Source organism: Aulostomus chinensis, chromosome 20 (genome assembly GCF_037954235.1).
Source record: "Aulostomus chinensis isolate RoL2024-O1b breed Wild chromosome 20, RoL_Achi_v1.0, whole genome shotgun sequence".
Taxonomy (NCBI): domain Eukaryota; kingdom Metazoa; phylum Chordata; class Actinopteri; order Syngnathiformes; family Aulostomidae; genus Aulostomus; species Aulostomus chinensis.
The window spans coordinates 9,483,633-9,501,801 of record NC_141339.1 but is presented as its reverse complement, the minus strand read 5'-3'; the positions used below and the strand labels follow the sequence as shown (position 1 = coordinate 9,501,801).

At 39.5% G+C, this 18,169-nt stretch overlaps 1 protein-coding gene across 1 annotated transcript in view; it reads right to left on the bottom strand.

Annotated features, from left to right (window-relative positions):
• Positions 1 to 17,423, bottom strand: part of rngtt (RNA guanylyltransferase and 5'-phosphatase) — a 97,700-nt gene extending 80,277 nt beyond the window's left edge. Inside the window, exons 1-8 of the mRNA XM_086189092.1 lie at positions 16,969 to 17,423; positions 15,322 to 15,431; positions 15,129 to 15,232; positions 14,948 to 15,036; positions 11,818 to 11,893; positions 10,771 to 11,020; positions 8,416 to 8,525; positions 5,478 to 5,579 (exon numbers count right to left, since the gene is read on the bottom strand). Coding sequence (XP_086045218.1) covers positions 5,478 to 5,579; positions 8,416 to 8,525; positions 10,771 to 11,020; positions 11,818 to 11,893; positions 14,948 to 15,036; positions 15,129 to 15,232; positions 15,322 to 15,431; positions 16,969 to 17,032 — 905 coding nt within the window. The 5' untranslated portion in view covers positions 17,033 to 17,423. The remainder of the gene's footprint in view (positions 1 to 5,477; positions 5,580 to 8,415; positions 8,526 to 10,770; positions 11,021 to 11,817; positions 11,894 to 14,947; positions 15,037 to 15,128; positions 15,233 to 15,321; positions 15,432 to 16,968) is intronic.
• Between the last annotated feature and the right edge of the window lie 746 nt (positions 17,424 to 18,169).

Here is an 18,169-nt window from a genome sequence, read left to right as displayed (position 1 = left end):
AGTTGATGCAACATAAATTTGGCATGTAGAGCTGAAATGAGACCGAGACGTGCAAAGCACACATAAATAACACGGTACATGTCCGCCATTGTTGACAACTTCCGTTTTGCTTCAATGCATGTGTGCGAACAGCTTGACGCTTGACGTCACTGCATCAGCACCAGCTCCGTTTAATATAACCACAGGGAGCCACTCAATTGGATATCTTTTTACCTCTCCACTTTTTTTATCCATTTAAAAAAAAATCTCTGTTTAAATGGATGAAAACGCCATGTTTGTGTGGTTGGGAGGCCCAATCGGAGGGGAAAATGAGCGTTTCCAAAAATATTGTAATTGTGTAGTCCAGGACTTAGACAGAATGAAAAACCTAGTGGAATCACATCCTTGCTCATAAAATCACCCGTTCATTTAAACTTGGATCACCTACATTTTCTGCTCGTGCCCATAAAAAAAGTTTCAGTAAGGGGCCACTGCGCTGCTAGTACAAAAAGTTTGTCTGAAGCCCTGTATATTGTAAATATTGTGTACAATATTGTGATTGCAACACAATAAACAAATTGGATCTTTAGTCCACTTGGTTTTCAAAAAAAATGCCCTCATGAATCTACAAAAAAGACATAAAATTAGCATTTAAATATAGAAACAATGGCAATAAACCAAATAAAAAGACATTAAAAAACACATATTTTACCAAAAAAGACATGTGATCACAAAGAAACAGAACTGCAAACATCTGAGTAGTTCAAACAATAACGATTGCCCCCACAGACAAGACGGTCTTCTAATGCAAAGTGATATTATCTTTTGTCCCTCTGTAGGTGTCTGTGTCTGGGAGGATCAAACAGATAGGGCTGGTGTCATCACAGAGAGGGTCTGTCAACCATCGAGAACACAACAGGTCAGTACTGCGCAGAAGTAATTCCTCTGCTGTCTAATTGGCCACTTAGCCGTGGCTAACCCCGTCAAGAAGGGTCCCCAGAATGCAGGAGGAGACCATTAATGCGATGAAACCACTGCTGGTCCTCTTGTCAAATGCCGTCCTTGTCATTTCTCTCCTTCTCTCTGAAATTATTATAACAGCAGACAGTTTATTACGTTCTATGACCAATAGGAAAATATATTTATTCACACAAACACATTCCCCTCCCTTACTGCTACCTTTTTGCACTCCTATTTTCTGGTAGATGCTGTGAGCCTGCGATTTGATCCTTATCCCTGAGCCCTTCCAACCAAGCACTTCAGCCCTAATGAGGCACAGACAGCCACTGTGTCGTCTTTCCAAGTCAAGTCCTGCAGCATGACTGACGGCAGCTGAGCTCCAGGGGAGGACTTAGATCAAATCTAACAGCTTTGCACATCATTAGTGGTGAGTCGACGGGAGGGACTGTTCACTATAGCGAAGGATTCCAGGTTGTATCATGCTTTAGACAACAGCGTTAACAGGATAATCAAAAGCAACACACAGTGTATGATGCAAAGAACAGAAGGCAGATATACTGTTGTACTTCATTCCTGCTCACTGCAGTAACTCTCAGACCTCACTTATAAGCTACAAAATTCAACAGGGAGGAATGATGGATACACTTGAGGGCATATTGCCTTGCCTGAAAGTCAATTTATACCATAGAGGGCATATCACCATTGGTTTGAAAAAGGATTTCAGAACACACTGAATGAGTTTGTGAGAGATGAACTGGCCTGAAAACGGCATCTCTCATATCAGCCAAGTCAAATCACAAATCACGACAGCAGAGCGAAATGTCCAATCCCTACTAATGAACACCCCTGCTTGCTTATTCAGCCAATTTGCCCAAAAGCAACTCTGACTTTGCATGTCTAAATGGAGCAGCATCTGACATGAACTCTAAAAAGTAATAAAACAAGGCAAAACAAAGACAACTATGAAAAAAGTGTCACGCTGCTATAACCTAAGTTAACATGAACAAAGCCCCCTTCCTTAACTTTATCAATTACCAAGGAGAGACCAATTGCATCATATTTCCTAAAAGCCTGTTACTCTGTCTACGAAGGAAGAAATGAATTGAAATGGAAGCAGAGACGTTAAGACCGTCTCTTCAACAGCCTCTGATTTTGTACTTCAATGAGACAAGGCTCAACTGAACCACATTAAAAATTTGTGTATTTCTCATCCCAACGGTACATTTGGTAAGACACGTTAGGAGAGCAGGAGATCTCATGAACAATTATATTCACGGTGTTACACGGTCGCATCATTTGTGGGCTGAAATTCATCCCACATTAATTGCAAATGCAAAAAGTTGAAATAAGCGCCACAAATTTTAAATAACAATACTAAAATCAAAAGGGAGCTGGATATATGGAGCAATGTGGTGTATAAGAGATGAGATCTACAAAACAGGAAAGAAATTCACAAAATAACTGACAGAGCCACTGACAGATGTGAAATAACACCTACAAGGGGTGTTAACAATTCATTTAGCACTTACAGCTGTGCCATTTTTAGACAGTTAATAGGGTTGGGTTAGCCATCAGACCAGAATGGTACCGAAATTAACCTTCAGGTTGCTGCACTTGACACAGAAGCTGCTGCCAAATGGAACATTGTGAGATCAAATGGGAGAGTCCAGTCCTCTAGGCAGTGGGAATGCACCTCTAAACTGGTTTGCCAAATTGCTGTCTGAATTTGCTATAAAAATTAGATAACTTATTTGATGCTATAGAAATAAAAATAAAACTTAAAAATGAAGAAACCCTCCCTCTCTGAGGAGGTCTAATGTGAAAGGTCAAAGAAAACCTGTTTTATAATTTCCTCATGTTCCCAGAGAAGTTTCCCAAATAAAGTTGAGCAGCACTGTTGAGTGAAAGTCCCAAGGACATAAATGGCCTCTGGCCCTCCCCTTCCAAAAAAGGGCACAAACAAATCCAGCCGTAACAGAGGTAGAGCCAAGACCACTCAACCCATCTCTGTCCTTTTTGGGAGCTCACCTTGTTTGGTGATCCAAAACCCCCCTTCGTGGCAAATATTAAGGACAATGTGACAGTTTCTGTATTTAATAGGCTGCACTATGTTTTCTATCTACATGCTCACACTTATTCAACAGTTACAATTCTTGATTCGCTGCTCAGTGGCCATTAGAGGAGAATGCAAATAAGAATGGAATTGTCTATTTGAGACTGTGAGGAATTTCCATTGCGTAAAATAAATTACTCAATTGAAAGTAAAAGAAGGAAGGAAATCCAAGCGCATTTAGACCATGCATTACTTTACTGAGGACACTCATTTCAGGTCTTAAAAGTTAGAACACGCAGGAGAGCAGGGCACTCAGTGTGAAAGTTCTCTGCGCAGCCAAAATCAATAAATCTCATGAAAAATATAAATACAGTCACTAATTTCAGCAAATGTATTCAAAAGGATCATAAATCACTGTTTGAGTCTTAATCTATTCAAAATTAGAGATTTTAGGAGACCAACAAATACGTTAATGGATATCTACTTGTTGTCCATCAAGTCGACATACTCTCCACATTTAATGAACTCCCACACTCGTGGAATTTTCGTGTCACAGATTTTTCCTACATTGTGTTTTCTTCCTTTCTTTTTTACTTTTCATCATTCTGTCTTTTGGGCGAATTCAATTTCACACAAAAGCCAAACTAGTAGAGGGCTGTTGCAATTTACTGGATGAATTAAACTGCATACAAGCTCAGACAAAGCCCTAATAAGGTGCTGCTCTTGAAAAGGAGCTGTGATCCATTTCTTAGCTCAATAGAAGAAAGAAACATCAGACCGGCAGCATCAGAACAGCCAGTCCCTCGCAAAATAAGGAGCATTCTTTTTCAACATAGGCTTATAAATGTAAGCTTACCCCCAACCCTGACTTTGCAGTATTAACCATATGCAGCTCACAATGCAAAGAGAGTTTACACAACACGCTCATTCTTTCTGAAAATTCCTGCAGCTTCTTGTCAGACATGCTGTTTAGCAGAGATTCTCTAAGTGTGGCAGGGGTGCGTGAGCTGCCACTAGTGGGTGTGTGAGATGAAAAAAATGTGATGGCGGTTCGAAGTGTTTATATAAATGGGATTTTCCCCACACAATAAAGATGTGTATGTAAATATTTCCTTTGTGAAATTGAAAATCAAAAGCTGACATATAATAATTAATAAACGCAGGCTATTCTAAATGCACCTCAGCTTAAGAGGAAGTGTAGAAGTTATCCTCTAAGCACTGGATACAGCATTGTTGCGTTTTTGTGTTTTTTCCCCCTAAAGGTATGGTGGAATAGGAGGTAGCATTAAGCTACGCAAACGACTGATTGGAGACGTTACATTATTTTGATTGACCCAGGTTTTCTTTGGTTAACTACAACCCTGACGGGGATGGAAAACAACATGGAGCCGACTTTTTTTTTTTCTGTGACAGACAAAAGTCAACTAACTGATTCTCAAACTAGATGGAAAAATTTTCAGAAATATATAAATATCAGTTTGTTGCACTCAGGGCATGTCTGGCAGCAAAATGGAGTTGACTCAATATAAACTAAAGCACCCATGTTACTCATATTCTCAATATAACATATATCTTACAGTTGAGTGATGACTCATATGCAGCATATTGGATTCCTGCATCTCTCCGTTTCTCTAAATATGTGATAACACTACTCTATGAGACTAAAAGTAGATGGAGGAAAAATGAAGGACAAAGAAAGAGAGAGAGAGAGAGAGAGAGAGAGAGAGAGAGAGAGAGAGAGAGAGAGAGAGAGAGAGCACTGTAATTTCAGAACAAAACTCTCTAACAACACTGTAATGTCAGCCAATTACACACATTCGTAACCTCTTGGTCAGAAGCCAAATCTGTGCTCTGATAGACTCCATCTCACAGGAAATTATGCCCCGATATGTTAAATTCCGAAATTGACTGCAATCATTAATTATTCACACTCATACTGCACATTTGCACCAGTGAGAGAGTCGGTGCCTCACAGCTGACTACTGGAATACTGAAGACCTCTTTCCCCCTCTGCGCTAGCTTTTGGCAAAGAAGACACAAAACTAGAGAGAAAACAAATTCACACAGATAAGTGACAAGAAAGAAAAATAATCTTGTAGCATATCTTATTCTACATGGGGGAGGATTAGATACAGTCTGAGGCTGCCTGAGTGAAGCCTTTTTATAAATCACATCTCCATGACTGTACATTGATCATTCCGGGATAATTAGCCACGGGAAGTAATTAAGCACAGACAAGACACTAACGCCATGTCATTATTCCACTCAATGTTCTTGAACGGGCCAGAGAGGTACATCAACACCTCTGTTGCACACACATCTCTGTTGGATAACTCCCATGGACACAAACTTACTGAGTCATAAATAAGCTTAATGGCTGGGAAAAGTAGCCATCTGTCCAGTCAGAGACTAAAAGGGCAAATCCAGTCCTGAATTATGGACAAGAAGTCATTTATGGTTAACAAAACCTTAACAATTGACCTACCGTGTGCCATCCGCTTTCCAACTGACTTTGTAGCGCTGCTGTCTCAGGAAGTGAAGGTTTTGTCTGTCCATGGAAACAGGCTGGGCACCAGGAAAACCAGATCTTTAAAAAAAAAAAAAATTTAAAAATGAACACACAATGAATGTCTGGTCACTGAGCAACAACTGTTGCGACATTCAAGACAACTCAGGAGTCACAATTCTAAGCAACAATAATCAAATTAATGTATGAATAATTTTGAAATAATACACAAAGCAAACATTGAATTGTTAGCCAAAATGTCAAAAATGACATTAAACTGTAACAGTTCTAACATTCTTGAGGCCATCTTGTTGTAAGTAACGTCGAGCCTAAGAATTCTGAGCTCTTCGCCCATACTACAGTTTCTGATCAGTAATTTCTGATTTAGACAGCGTTCAATGTATTGTTCAAATCTAACAGCTCATTTTTTCCAAATGTCAAAGTTGTGCTGAATGCAGCATATTGTAACGTAACCCCGGATTGGCTGGCGGGTGTAACGTCACTCCTGATTTGCTGGCAGGATGGCCAATCCAGGCCCCCATTTGCATGAAGGGGACTGTTTAAACATGATGCTCCGATCAACTGGAGAAAGCACCTTAACGGACGCGTTAGCACTGCATCCAGTGGCTAGGTTCGTCAGTCAGGGTCGTGAGTCCCTCGTTCGGATCGCCGTTGGTTTGGGATCAGGCTCTTAACCCAAGGTTGTCACCAAGCGGCCACCGCCGGTGGATTAACGACGACAATCTCCAATCATCGACCACCCTAGCTCATCGCTTCCCCAGTAGGCTAACAGCTAACTGATCGCTGCCTAACTGACTGACACATAACGCATCTCTGCCAGTGAGAGTGTGTGGTATTTGGGTTGGCTACTTAATTATAAGAGCTGTTTTTTTTTCTCTCTTGTATGAGAGTGTGGGTTTTTTTTTTCTTTTTGGTTGGATTAGATTAATTTCCTTGAGTGAACTGAATTATTTTTTTCTACTCCTTCTGGATTACCTTCCTTTTTTTTGGGGGGGGGGGGACTGGATTAACTAATTTTTTGGGGGGGACTGAGATTCTTTTATAATCCTTTTTTTCCTCTTTCTTCCCCCTCTCTTTGTTTTTGGGATTAATACAAATAGTCAAAAGAACTACTGAACTGACTCCGAACTGAACTGAAAAAAAAAAGAGAAATATAATTGTGTTAAAAACAAATTTATATTGTTGTTGTTTGACTATTTCTGTTGTTTTGGGCTGGGTACTTGCAAGTTGGTGAAGGGAAGGTTTCATTGTTTGCTGTTTATATTCAGGGTTGATATATTTTCGGTCATCAAGGTTTATCATTGATGATCCCTTGTGTGCGTGTGTGAGGGCGACTAAAATGTGACCGACAAAAAAAACCAAAAACTAAAAATTAAGTCAAAATAATCAAATACCATTTACTTGTCAGGCTTTATGCCTGGCTGGCACCCCAGAACAACCCAGTCCCCGAAAACCGTCACAATACAACCTCCAGTAATAGTCAGGGTCATGGCTGGTCTTAACCAATACATGGACTTTGTCGGAACTGTAAAATTTTCAACCTTCATCTGCTTTTCCTTTGGCACGCCATAATTATCAAGAAAATACCTTCGGTATAACCTACTTGTTAAAGGTGTGCCTGCCCCTACAGTTTTCGTCCAGGTTTCTGACTTTTAGTTCAGTCAGAACAAAAAAGTACCTGAAAAAAAAATATTTGGTTTGACCTCAAGATGTCTTAGTTCAGATCAGTCCTTGGTGCACTGCAGTTCCTGGGCCGTTTGTGGCTGTGTGATATTTGGTGTTTGTTAGCAGGATCACGCACCCACAGTACGTGGCTGATTTTCACAAAACTTGGAGCAGAGAAGGATGGGCTGGGGACAATCCCATTAAATATTGGTGCAGAGAGAAAAAATGGCACTTTTTTTATAAACTGGGTTTGGCTGAGATTGCTTTGGCAGAGTCAAACTCCAAGTGCCTTCTGGTTACAATAATATTTTTTGAATGTTAGTACGCAATCATTTGTGAAATATCAGGAGCCCCTGCAGCTAAAACTCAAAGTCCAAACTTTCTTGAATACGCTTGTGTTTTTTATTTATAGATATTTATATATTCATTGCTAAGTCCTACTTCATTACCTCTGCCAATAAGGTAGTCACTAAAATTGGTGTGTCTGTTAAAACAGTGAATCAGATTATGCAAGGATTTTAATGAAAGACAATGATAGAATATAGGTTGAGGAACAAGCGCCTACATTTTGAAATTGTTCCGCACCTGATGACCTCATCTCAAATTGGCAGATGTATGTGCTCTGTGATTGCCATCGTCAAGAAAAGTTCAAGGTTTGTTTTTTTTCCAGCTTTCATCAAAATTAGTCACTACGAGTAACAGCAGCTCATCTGTATTCATGGACATCCAAAGTCACAATCACAAGAAATTGAGCAACATGACAGTGACATCCCTTAAATAAAAGGTTTCCATATTTTTGTTATGTTTGTAGAAGCTAAATAGGTCCACAAACAAATGAAAAGTCATTTGTAGCAAACATAACATTCAAGGATGTAATATACAAGCACTCACATAGCTATAAAAATGAAATAACTTGCAATAGAGCGGCAGGAAATGGAAATGCTATTGACTTCCTTCTGCTGAAGGTAAGGCAGTCAAGCTGAATTTCATTAAAAAAGCTGCAGTGGCATATTTCTCTCATAAGAGATCTATTCCTGACTCTTCCACTGTCTGAAAGTGTCAAGATCTAAAAGAAAAGGGAAAAAAAAAAAGGTGATTGAAGACAAATGAGTCACACACGCACACACACACACACACAATACACCCACATATGCGTGTATTTATACATACACACACACATACACACACAGTTTCCCAGAGGAGTATGAAGAAGGTAAAGGGAGGTACTTACTTGTCCCACTCGGCCATCTCCTGGCACATCCGTTGGATCTCGCCTAGCTTGGGTTGTGTGGTGACCTGTGTGACGCCTTTCACTGCTACGCCTTCAAGGAATACTGCACCCTGGGAGGAAAAACAAAAGAAAAAAGAAGGTTGGACTTTGAACAAACATCCATACCCTCCCTCCTACACATACTTCTCAGTGCAGCTGAGAATTTTCCGAGCAGCTGCTTCTTTGCTTTATAGATGCCCCTGTGTATACACAACTGGTTGGAATATCGTGATTCCGGCTTTGTCTTTGACATCTCAACTTTCATAGCGATTCCCTCCAAAAGGATTTCATATTTAAAAAACTGCCCATCTGCTTCAAATAACAGGAAACCAGACAGCACTACCTCCTCTCTCCCTGGATACAGCCTCGTTTAAATGGAAGCGACATGTGTAACAATCCTTTATTTCTCATTGACAATATTTCTAAATTGCACTTTTCTCTCCACTGATATAATCTTTTCATGTTCATTTTTTTCCCCACCAAAGCCTCAGAAATGATTATCGCATGAGAATATCTACCACAGAAGTAGCTCTTTCATAGTATACTTCACGTCACGCCAAGCGCAATTAGTGCAAATTATTTTCATTGTTAGCTGTCAGAAATTGGATTGCATCAAAAGTCATTTTTCAAACTAAATATTTAGTGCTTCCAGATTTATTTTTTTTGGAAAACAATCAAAACATTTTTTTTAATTATAAAGCACCAAATCACAACAACAGCTGTGTCATGTCACTTTGTAAATAGAGATCTAGAACCACACTTTTTTGTATCAAAAGGAGAGGAGTTTTTTTTCCCATAACTTTATAACAAATAATGAATGGATGATGAATGTAATCACATCAAATAATGTTAAATTCATATTTATACTCAGTCTTATAGGATCCAGATGGGTTAGATGCAGCCCTGGTCTGTTTAAGATTATAGTTCACACAACATTAATTTGTGGGACGTAAAAATCATATCAAATCAGCACCAGATGCAATGATTCATGTGAAAGTTGACACATGATGACAGTAAATCATAATCACAGATTATCAACAGACAAAAGACATTGGAATCAAGTGCCAATACTGATGTTATTAACAAATCAGAAGAACGGTTGATGGTCCAGCTCAAGCTAAGGAATTCAATCTGGATTAGCACCTTCACATCAGGACATCGCCGATCTTTACAGTTCAAATAACTTTTTTGTTGTTGTTTTTTTGGAATACATTTCAATTCAATGCATGTGACAATATTTTTTGTTGTTTTTTGGGTCTTTTTTTAGTTCTTTTGAAATGAAGTGTTGTGTGGTTTACTACAGCCTAATGGTGCAACCACAAACATAATGCCAACAACAATAACTGTGATAATAATATAATATATTGTAATCGGATCGGTCCTTCAAAAACAATGTCATTCCATCTCAACTTATCACTGATACTCATGCTGGGCTATATACTGTATATTCTGCTTCTCCTCCTTTATGTTTTGACCATATTATAGCAAGAATACCAACAACTTTGTGGGACAGGATGAATGGCAGCAAATACTCCAACTGTAAACAGATGTTCTACACTCATCACAGGCTGATCACAATTTATAAGGGATTAAAGCTGCCTTTTTAACTTTTCTTCATAACTCAACATGTTTTATCCAAGCGGATTTAATGACGTGTCGTCTCATCACAGCCCAGGGGCCCCAACCAGTCAGACTCTATAGCACACCACTCTACCAAGAGACAGTATTCTTTAATGATAATATTGAAGTTATACAGTCTTTAAGACCTTTCTCGTCTGGCTTATTCCCTCCCATCTGCTGTATCGCATTACGAACAATTGGATTTGCTTTGATTCAGGGCTTTAGTCAGCCCTGATAAATATCCAGTCCCCATTCTGATACACATATCAATACACTGGATAGATTTTTTTTGTTTTTGTTTTTGCTTATGTTCTGCTGTTTGAGTAATCTCTTGATGCTGCTGAACATGCTTCAGACTTCTTTTCCTAGTCTAACTATCCAATATAGTGCAGATAATAACATCTGCTTAGTATTAATCATTTGAGATCATCCAGCACTTCTAATTACACCAATCCACACTGATGAAAGCTTACACCAAGACAGGGAGACTCACTTTATCTCATCAAATCACACCTCACCTTGAGGTTGAGGGATGGAAAGTGGCATATTCTCTCTATATGTGTTCCTAGAATTCAAATGAAAGTCTCATGACTTATGCAGGCCTCTCTACAGACTGAACATCACTGCATGAGACCCCCGTCACGCAGAGAGGGACCAAGACATTTTCTACTTAATAGTCCATTTCCTGATGCTTACCAGTTTTAGCTTCTCTTTCTTTCGTTTGCCAGGCGCTGACCCCGAGGAGCTTGGCCCCGACTCCTGGCCAACCACATTACCATCGTCATCCAATTCCCCATCCTTGTCATCAAAGCACCAATCAGGAAGTGCAGGGGCAGGGGGTGTGTCCTCCTCATCACCATAGCGACGGAAAAGCTCTTTGAGGTAGTCTCCTTTGTAGATCCCTGGGGCTCGGGCCTGGGCGAAAGCAGCTACAGCTGCTTCAATGCTGATAAGAGGAAGAAAACACAGGATTTTATTTTTTGTCACCACCATTGCCAACTATTATACTAAACTAACGTATATATTTGATGCAATGTGCACATAAGTCCATGTTTTGCTAGATTTTTCATTTGATGTGTTTATCATTAATAAAAAGCTAATGGAATATTTTAATAGTTTGGATTGTTGGTCAGAAAACTTTAATACATTACAAAGCTCAAGTAAATTGTCACCAGCTGATTATCAATCACAAAAAACAATTGCATTAATCCTTTAATTAGGAGACGTGTTCAATGGCTCACTGGGAAAAAAAAAAATCATCCATGGATGATGTCTGATAGTCACATTATCTTGCACGCGTGATTAAGGATGAGGGGCTAATGCTCTGAGAATATTCATTACACAGGAAGTAGTGGGCGGTGGGAGGGTTTTATTCAGCCTACTTGTCTACAGCAGCTTCCAGGGATTCTGTCTTGTCAGACTGCTGCTCCACCTCTCAGTAAAGACACCCCCCCCGCCCTCCCACCAGCTGCTGTAAATCATTTAACGTCTCTGTCACGTCACTGCTAACCATTCTGCTTCTTTATGTAGCCAGTGTTGACTGATACTGACAATGTTACATCTGGTGTCGTGTCATCAAACACACAGAAACTGTAAGGAGAAGACAGTGTTATTAGCTACAGTGACAATGCTAACTACTATGGTCTGTGCGGTCATGCTAGATGTCCCCTGATCCACTGTTAAGATTATGGAATGAAACTGCATTCACAGCAGTAGGACTGCTGGAGGGAGGTCAAACCTTACCTCCAGTCCATCTTCTCCACCAGGTATGCACATATCAGAAAGCCAGTCCGATTGAAGCCATGTGTGCAGTGAACACCTTCGGGAAGAAGAGAAAAAGCAACACAGATGTCAAAAACTTTAAATTCTACTTTTAATTTACATTTCCATCAAATGACACAGGAGTGTTACAGGAGGACATGCGTCCATTCACGTATCTTCCATCCACCTATTTATGCTTAACACAAGGAGTAAAAGCAACAAAGGATAATCTGAGTGAGGCGTAATTCAAACAACTCTGAGGTTGAGTCCATGTTTCGAGCAAGGGCATCAAGTCGCACACTCAAAAAGGATTCACAGACAGATCCTGCACTTCTCAGGGGGGAGTGATCCTGTTTATACACCCGCATCAAAAATCTGTCTCACACCAGCTGTTGAACACAAAGACTGACTGGATGAAACATTATGGGAGGAGTGGGCGGTGAAATGGACAAAAAATGAGAACAGAGAAAATGTCCACTTCATTTTTATGAGAGTAGCGTATGGCTACATCTGAATTCCAGGAGGTGAAAGGCTTCCCAAGGCCATAATAAGCACCATGAAGACTTCAGTCAGGTTTGTTAACCATTTGCACACAATTTAACAAATTTTTTTTTAAAGAAGACCAAAACAAGAAGCACAAGAGAACCTTTAATTGTGGCATGGTAGTGTACAAACTACAAAAAATAAAGCAAGAGAGATGCGATGTTGGATTTCTTGCAGAGACCATGCTGATGTTTTACAACTGATATGACCTATAGCCAATATTTATCAATAGTGTTGCACAGGTAATCATATCACAATGTTAGCTGGTGTGATTATTTAACCAAATAAAAAAAGAAAAGAAAAAAAAAAAAGAAATGAAATGCATCCATGTTCACAATTTTTTTTTTTTGCTGTAATTTAATTCATTAAATAACACTTTTGAAAACTGCCCAAATGTTTTTTTGTATTTTCATGTTAGTTTAATTTTGTATGCATGATTGAGAAACACACATTTTAAGTTTATCTCTAATTTGTGCATTTTGATAACCAGGTAAATGGACTCGATATTTGCCATTTTAAAAGAAGAAAAAAGAAAAATAGTAAATATCTACGGATATCGATGACATAGCGATATCATCGTGAATCCCTAAATGAAGCCATCTTACTCTCAAACTCCCTCAGCATTGGACATTTGCCTGGCAACGCTACACACTAATGAAGATGAAATGAACTAACATCAGAGGACGGGGATCACATTTACCAGCCCAGCTGTCTAATTTGGACATGTGTAGCACAGAAATAACAAAGCCTAATCACCAGCTGGCTAAGGACTGGACATTGCTGAGATGACATTCACACATTCTGCTCTGATGTTCCAGCAATTTGAATTACAAGCCAGACAGTTTTTAGGTAAACGCAGCTAATCTGAATAGACTTGCATGATACTTAAGGGAGGTGTTAGAGAGCCCCCTGCTGTCACTACGGTAATGGTGCAACTTCGATGGGTGTCCCAGTCAAATATTATCCCAAACGAGATGTTTTCAAAAAAAGAGTGAATGAAAATGACTGCTTTAAACAAGCCAGGAGGGGGGGAGAAAAGCATGCTGATCTTCAACAAAAACAGCACAAGTCCTGCTTGGAGGTTGAAAATGACTTTGAAACAACTCATTTTTATACCATGCAGATCTGATATCAACACAATTATCTAAAAGTAAGAGAAAACATATTCAGCTAAGTAATGCTTAATAGATGCTCCTGTCAATTTAAGTGTAATGTACTGAAATGTGACAACTTACACACCTATGATGGAAACAATATTTATGTCGACGTTATGGTGTCCATCTATGCGGAGAAATCTGAGCAATTTAGGGGTGACTTAACGTGTCAGGAATGCATGAAAAATAATGCATATTTGATTGATGATTATAAACGCAGTGATATTGCTCACTATACTCCATCCATCCATCCATCCATTCTGAAAGAATTACAGCTGAAACAACATCCATGCAACTAAGAAAAAAAAATGAGCATGGTTGCACCGTTGGTTGCCAAGGTATCCTTTCACTCAAGGACCATTTTCACTGGGATATGTGTAAGTGTGTTACTAATGCAAAACTCCTACATCCTGACAGAGTCAAAAAAAAGGCATGTTTGTTGTTTTGGAAGACATGTATCCAGATTTTGAAGTGCGCAAATGGTTTATGGAAATTGCTACATGGAGCTTAAAAATCTGTCTGATATTCAAAAATGCAACAGTAACATAAAGAAAGTGAAGAGTTAAGTGAACCTTTTTAAAATAAAACTTGAAATCTCATTGTAGTGGTGGCATGGCTCAGAGGTAAAGTGGCCGTCTAGCAACCAAAGGGTTGCGATCCTGACTTATCCTGCGACCATGTCGAAGTATTCTTGAAAAAGATACTGAGCCTTTAATTGCTCCTAATGGCCCTGCAACAGACTGGCAACCCGTCCAGGGAGAACCCTGCACTCTCACCCAGTGTCAGCTGGGATAGGCTCCAGCCACTCCCACCAAGGGCAAGTATGAGCTCAGCCAAGTCTGTTATTTATTTGAATTTACTGACATTGTCCCCCAGGATATACAAGGTTCTGTATGGGGTTCACTTCAAGTACTTTCAGTTCAGTTCAGTATAAATATGGTATTATGCACAAAGTGCAACACAGAAACAGACCAGACTTTACACTCCATTAGATCATTAATATTGTTACCACTGTGTCAAAAAAAAAAATGTGTCGAAGCCACATAATTTGACAAATTAACTAACAAAACACATCTTTTTAGCAAAAATACAAAACCAGAAAATGGCCGAATAGAATGATACCAAACGTTACAACTGTGTTATTACATTTGCCGGTGTTAAACTGATTCCCCCCTTGTGCCATTTTGATGAGATGTTTACCGTATGCATACAGAGGCACGTGTGTATGTGTGTGTGTGTTCAAGTTGTAAGCTAAGACGTATCATTATCTTTCAAACTGTCACCTCAGTGCCATGTTCTGCAAAAAATTGTGACAATATTACATCATGACTTACTCTTGAAATTCTGGCCTTGTTTAGCATCAGAATCTGGCATGAGTAACATTGTGAGACAAAATAAGGACAAAAGCACCTCACCTATCAGTTCTGTAGGAGTCTTCTCAATAAAATGTTCACAAAGCCTTATGAACATGGCAGTCGTCTCCTCTGAAGGGCATTCTCCATGACTACAATGAACAGAGCAACCGTGGTCTTAGAACATTAACAGTGAATTAACTACAACAAAATAAATGAGGACAATGAGTGAATTTGCTCATACCCTTTACACTGGAGTTTTACATATTTGATTCCCTCTTTTTCAATGTCGTTGCGGTCATAAAAGCGAGTTGTGTTGGTCAAATCAACAAGCAAACCCATTTTCACCTGAAGAAAACAAATAAGCATTTTCTATTGAAAGATGTCACTTATCTGGCAAAGCAGTTCAGAAATTCAAAAACTGTAAAATTACTTACTTTTAAACTTTTCAAGAAATTTGATAGCATGCTTGGGTGAAATCTGTTCTCCTCAGCAACTTGGTCATCATATCTGGGACCCAACATTGTTTTCATTGGCAAGAATTTACCTGGAGAAATACAACACATAAATAAGCAACTGTCTTGTATCAAAATGGGATAACTTTATTGCACGTCATGATCTGATGAAGTTAATTACACTCTTTCAGGTCCCTAAATATTACCATTTACATCTTTTGATTAAGCATTTCATCATCCATGCAGATATGTTGAGATGAGATCCAAACACATTCGCAGTGTATTTATTTTCCAAATGCGTCAGGCTAAGGTAAAAGACAACAGTGTCAAATATTGGGCTTCATGAAAACTAGAACAGATCCCGTAGATGAAAAGGTCATCTCATAGCACTTCAAGTGATATTTCACTACTACTTGTTCTTCTTTGTAAATATCCTTGAAAGGAATGCAAGGAGAAGTTTCTTAACGAACATTTTTGGGTAGTTTTTTCTGGTGTTTTTAATTGGTGACCATTGGATAGCTTCAAAATAAACATGACTGACTCGCTCTGCACTTTGGAGTCACAAAGATGTGCTGAGAAAACTGCTTTTATAGCTCTCGAAACCTATTTGTCAGAACTAGAAAGGCAAAATACACTTATAGGATAAAGTATGGCTTTAACTGCGATGGGAGTTCTATGTCATTGGGACACTGTAAACTATGACATGGAGCTAGCCTTGAATCATGAGGGGTCAACAGTCAGGGATTTGTTGTGGTGGACCAAGCGTTGCCCCCATAGATCCTCAAGGGTCCACGGTGAGCAAGGGTGAAAAATGGAAATGCAAGAAAATACTGAGGTTGTGTTGGTTTAAAAGAGCATGTATACTTCGCCCATCAAAATCTGTTAGTATTCAATAAAGTATTCTGAAACTGTCAAAATACATTATCTATTGGCTATGTTTCTGAGGGTAAAAATGTCCAGATCTTAAAATGCCACCAGCTGTGCTTGTAAAGAAAACATCTGCTTGGACTCCAGCAACAACATCAGATGTAGAGTGACTGTGAGCCGAACAAGCAGCTAGTGAGGGCTAAACATGCTTTGGCTCAGTTTGTTTGGTGACTCTCAAAGCCACTGTGTTTTCATCAATAAGCGAAATCCGACACGACACACAAACTTAAGTATCGCACATAATTGGGATGACTACGTGTTTCGTTTTGCTCGTGCTACAGCCAGCTAAATTTACAAGTAAACAGTATCGGAGTAATAATCTCAATTCAAATAGTCAGCAAATGAGGTTAGCTCACTGAAACCGGTACAACTACAGACATTTTCAACTTCTATGATTATATAGTGGCATTCCCTAAACTTTGCAACGACACAAATAATCGCTAAACTGAGAGAAAATAATTTCCACTTGGACTGAAACGGCTCGGAAATCATGTTGTGATGCTAACTTAGAATGCTATTTCTCTTGAAGATAAACGAGACCTTGTTGCTAATATCAGGGGAAATAAATACATTTCACATAATTTTAAGATACACTGAGTTATGTTCTTCCGGAATTGAGGCTTGCCCCATGTTGTAGCTACATATCTAGGTAGAGTATGTACATTAAACTGGATAATCCAGCTAATGCGTTCATTATCTCACCTGCTACTGGTTGTCCTCTTCGAGGGCAATTCCGCCATCGGGGAGGCGGTCCGTTGTGTGACATGTTCGGGAGAGGTTTAGCGCTTGGTGTCGTTGGTAATAACTAAAACCTCGTATCGCAAGTGGTTTCACGCTCCAATAATGAGAGAACCGTGATAAACGGTTGTCGTTCACTCATCCAACGCCGCTTGAGGCCTTGCAGCTACTGACACAGTTGATGTAGCAGAATCGACCGACCAGTTTAAGCTCGACTTACTTTCTGAAGTGCCATCAGACACTTAAACGAAACGTATATTGTGTTTACTCACAGCATAAACGCATTCCCAAATTATTATTAGGCTTGTGTTTTGTAAGCCAGGTATTCTTACAGGCAGGTTGTTAGCAAATTAGCTAGCAAAACGTCACAACAGTAAACAGGCCAGCTCGCTTGCCTTCTCACTCGTGGGTGCTAGTGTCTGTAAGCATGCTGCCCCCTGCAGGTGTGGAGCGAACGACATAAACGTCAAAATTGTGAAGGAACACATCTCTGCGATGCCTTTCCACATCAGACAGATGGCAGTGATGTGTGGTGTTTTCAGGTATCGAAATAAATTGAACTGTACTGTAAATGTAACTGTTTTATAGTATTTTGCTGAAAAAGATACATTTTTCTGCATTGGCAAAGGCATGATAATAAAGTTAATCTTTGCTGGAGTGTTTAACATTTATTTGCGTGATTAAGGCTTAAAAGAACAATATTGTCTTATGGTTTTACAGGGTTGAATGTCACGGGCACAAGATCTTTCTGTGTGGAGTCTGCATGTTCTCCCTGTTCCTGTGTGGGTTCTCTCTGGTACTCCACCTTCCTCCCACAGTCCAAAGACATCAAGAGGGGACGAGGCTGATTGATACTCTAAATTGACCGTAGGTGTGAGTGTGAATGGTTGTCTGTCTATATGTGTTGGCCCTGCGATGGACTGGAGACCTGTCCAGGGTGAACCCTGCCGCTTGCTTGATAGGCTCCACCCCCCCCCCCCCCCCCCCCCGCAACCCTTAACAGGATAAGCAGAAGAAAATGGATGAATGAACAACCTTTTACAGACATCGACAATCACTCTTGTGAACGCCACATAACCAAATGTACGCGCTTAATTCTTGATACCAAACATTCATGAAGAATGAAAGTATTTACCATTCTAAATTGCAAAAAAGGAAGGGAAAA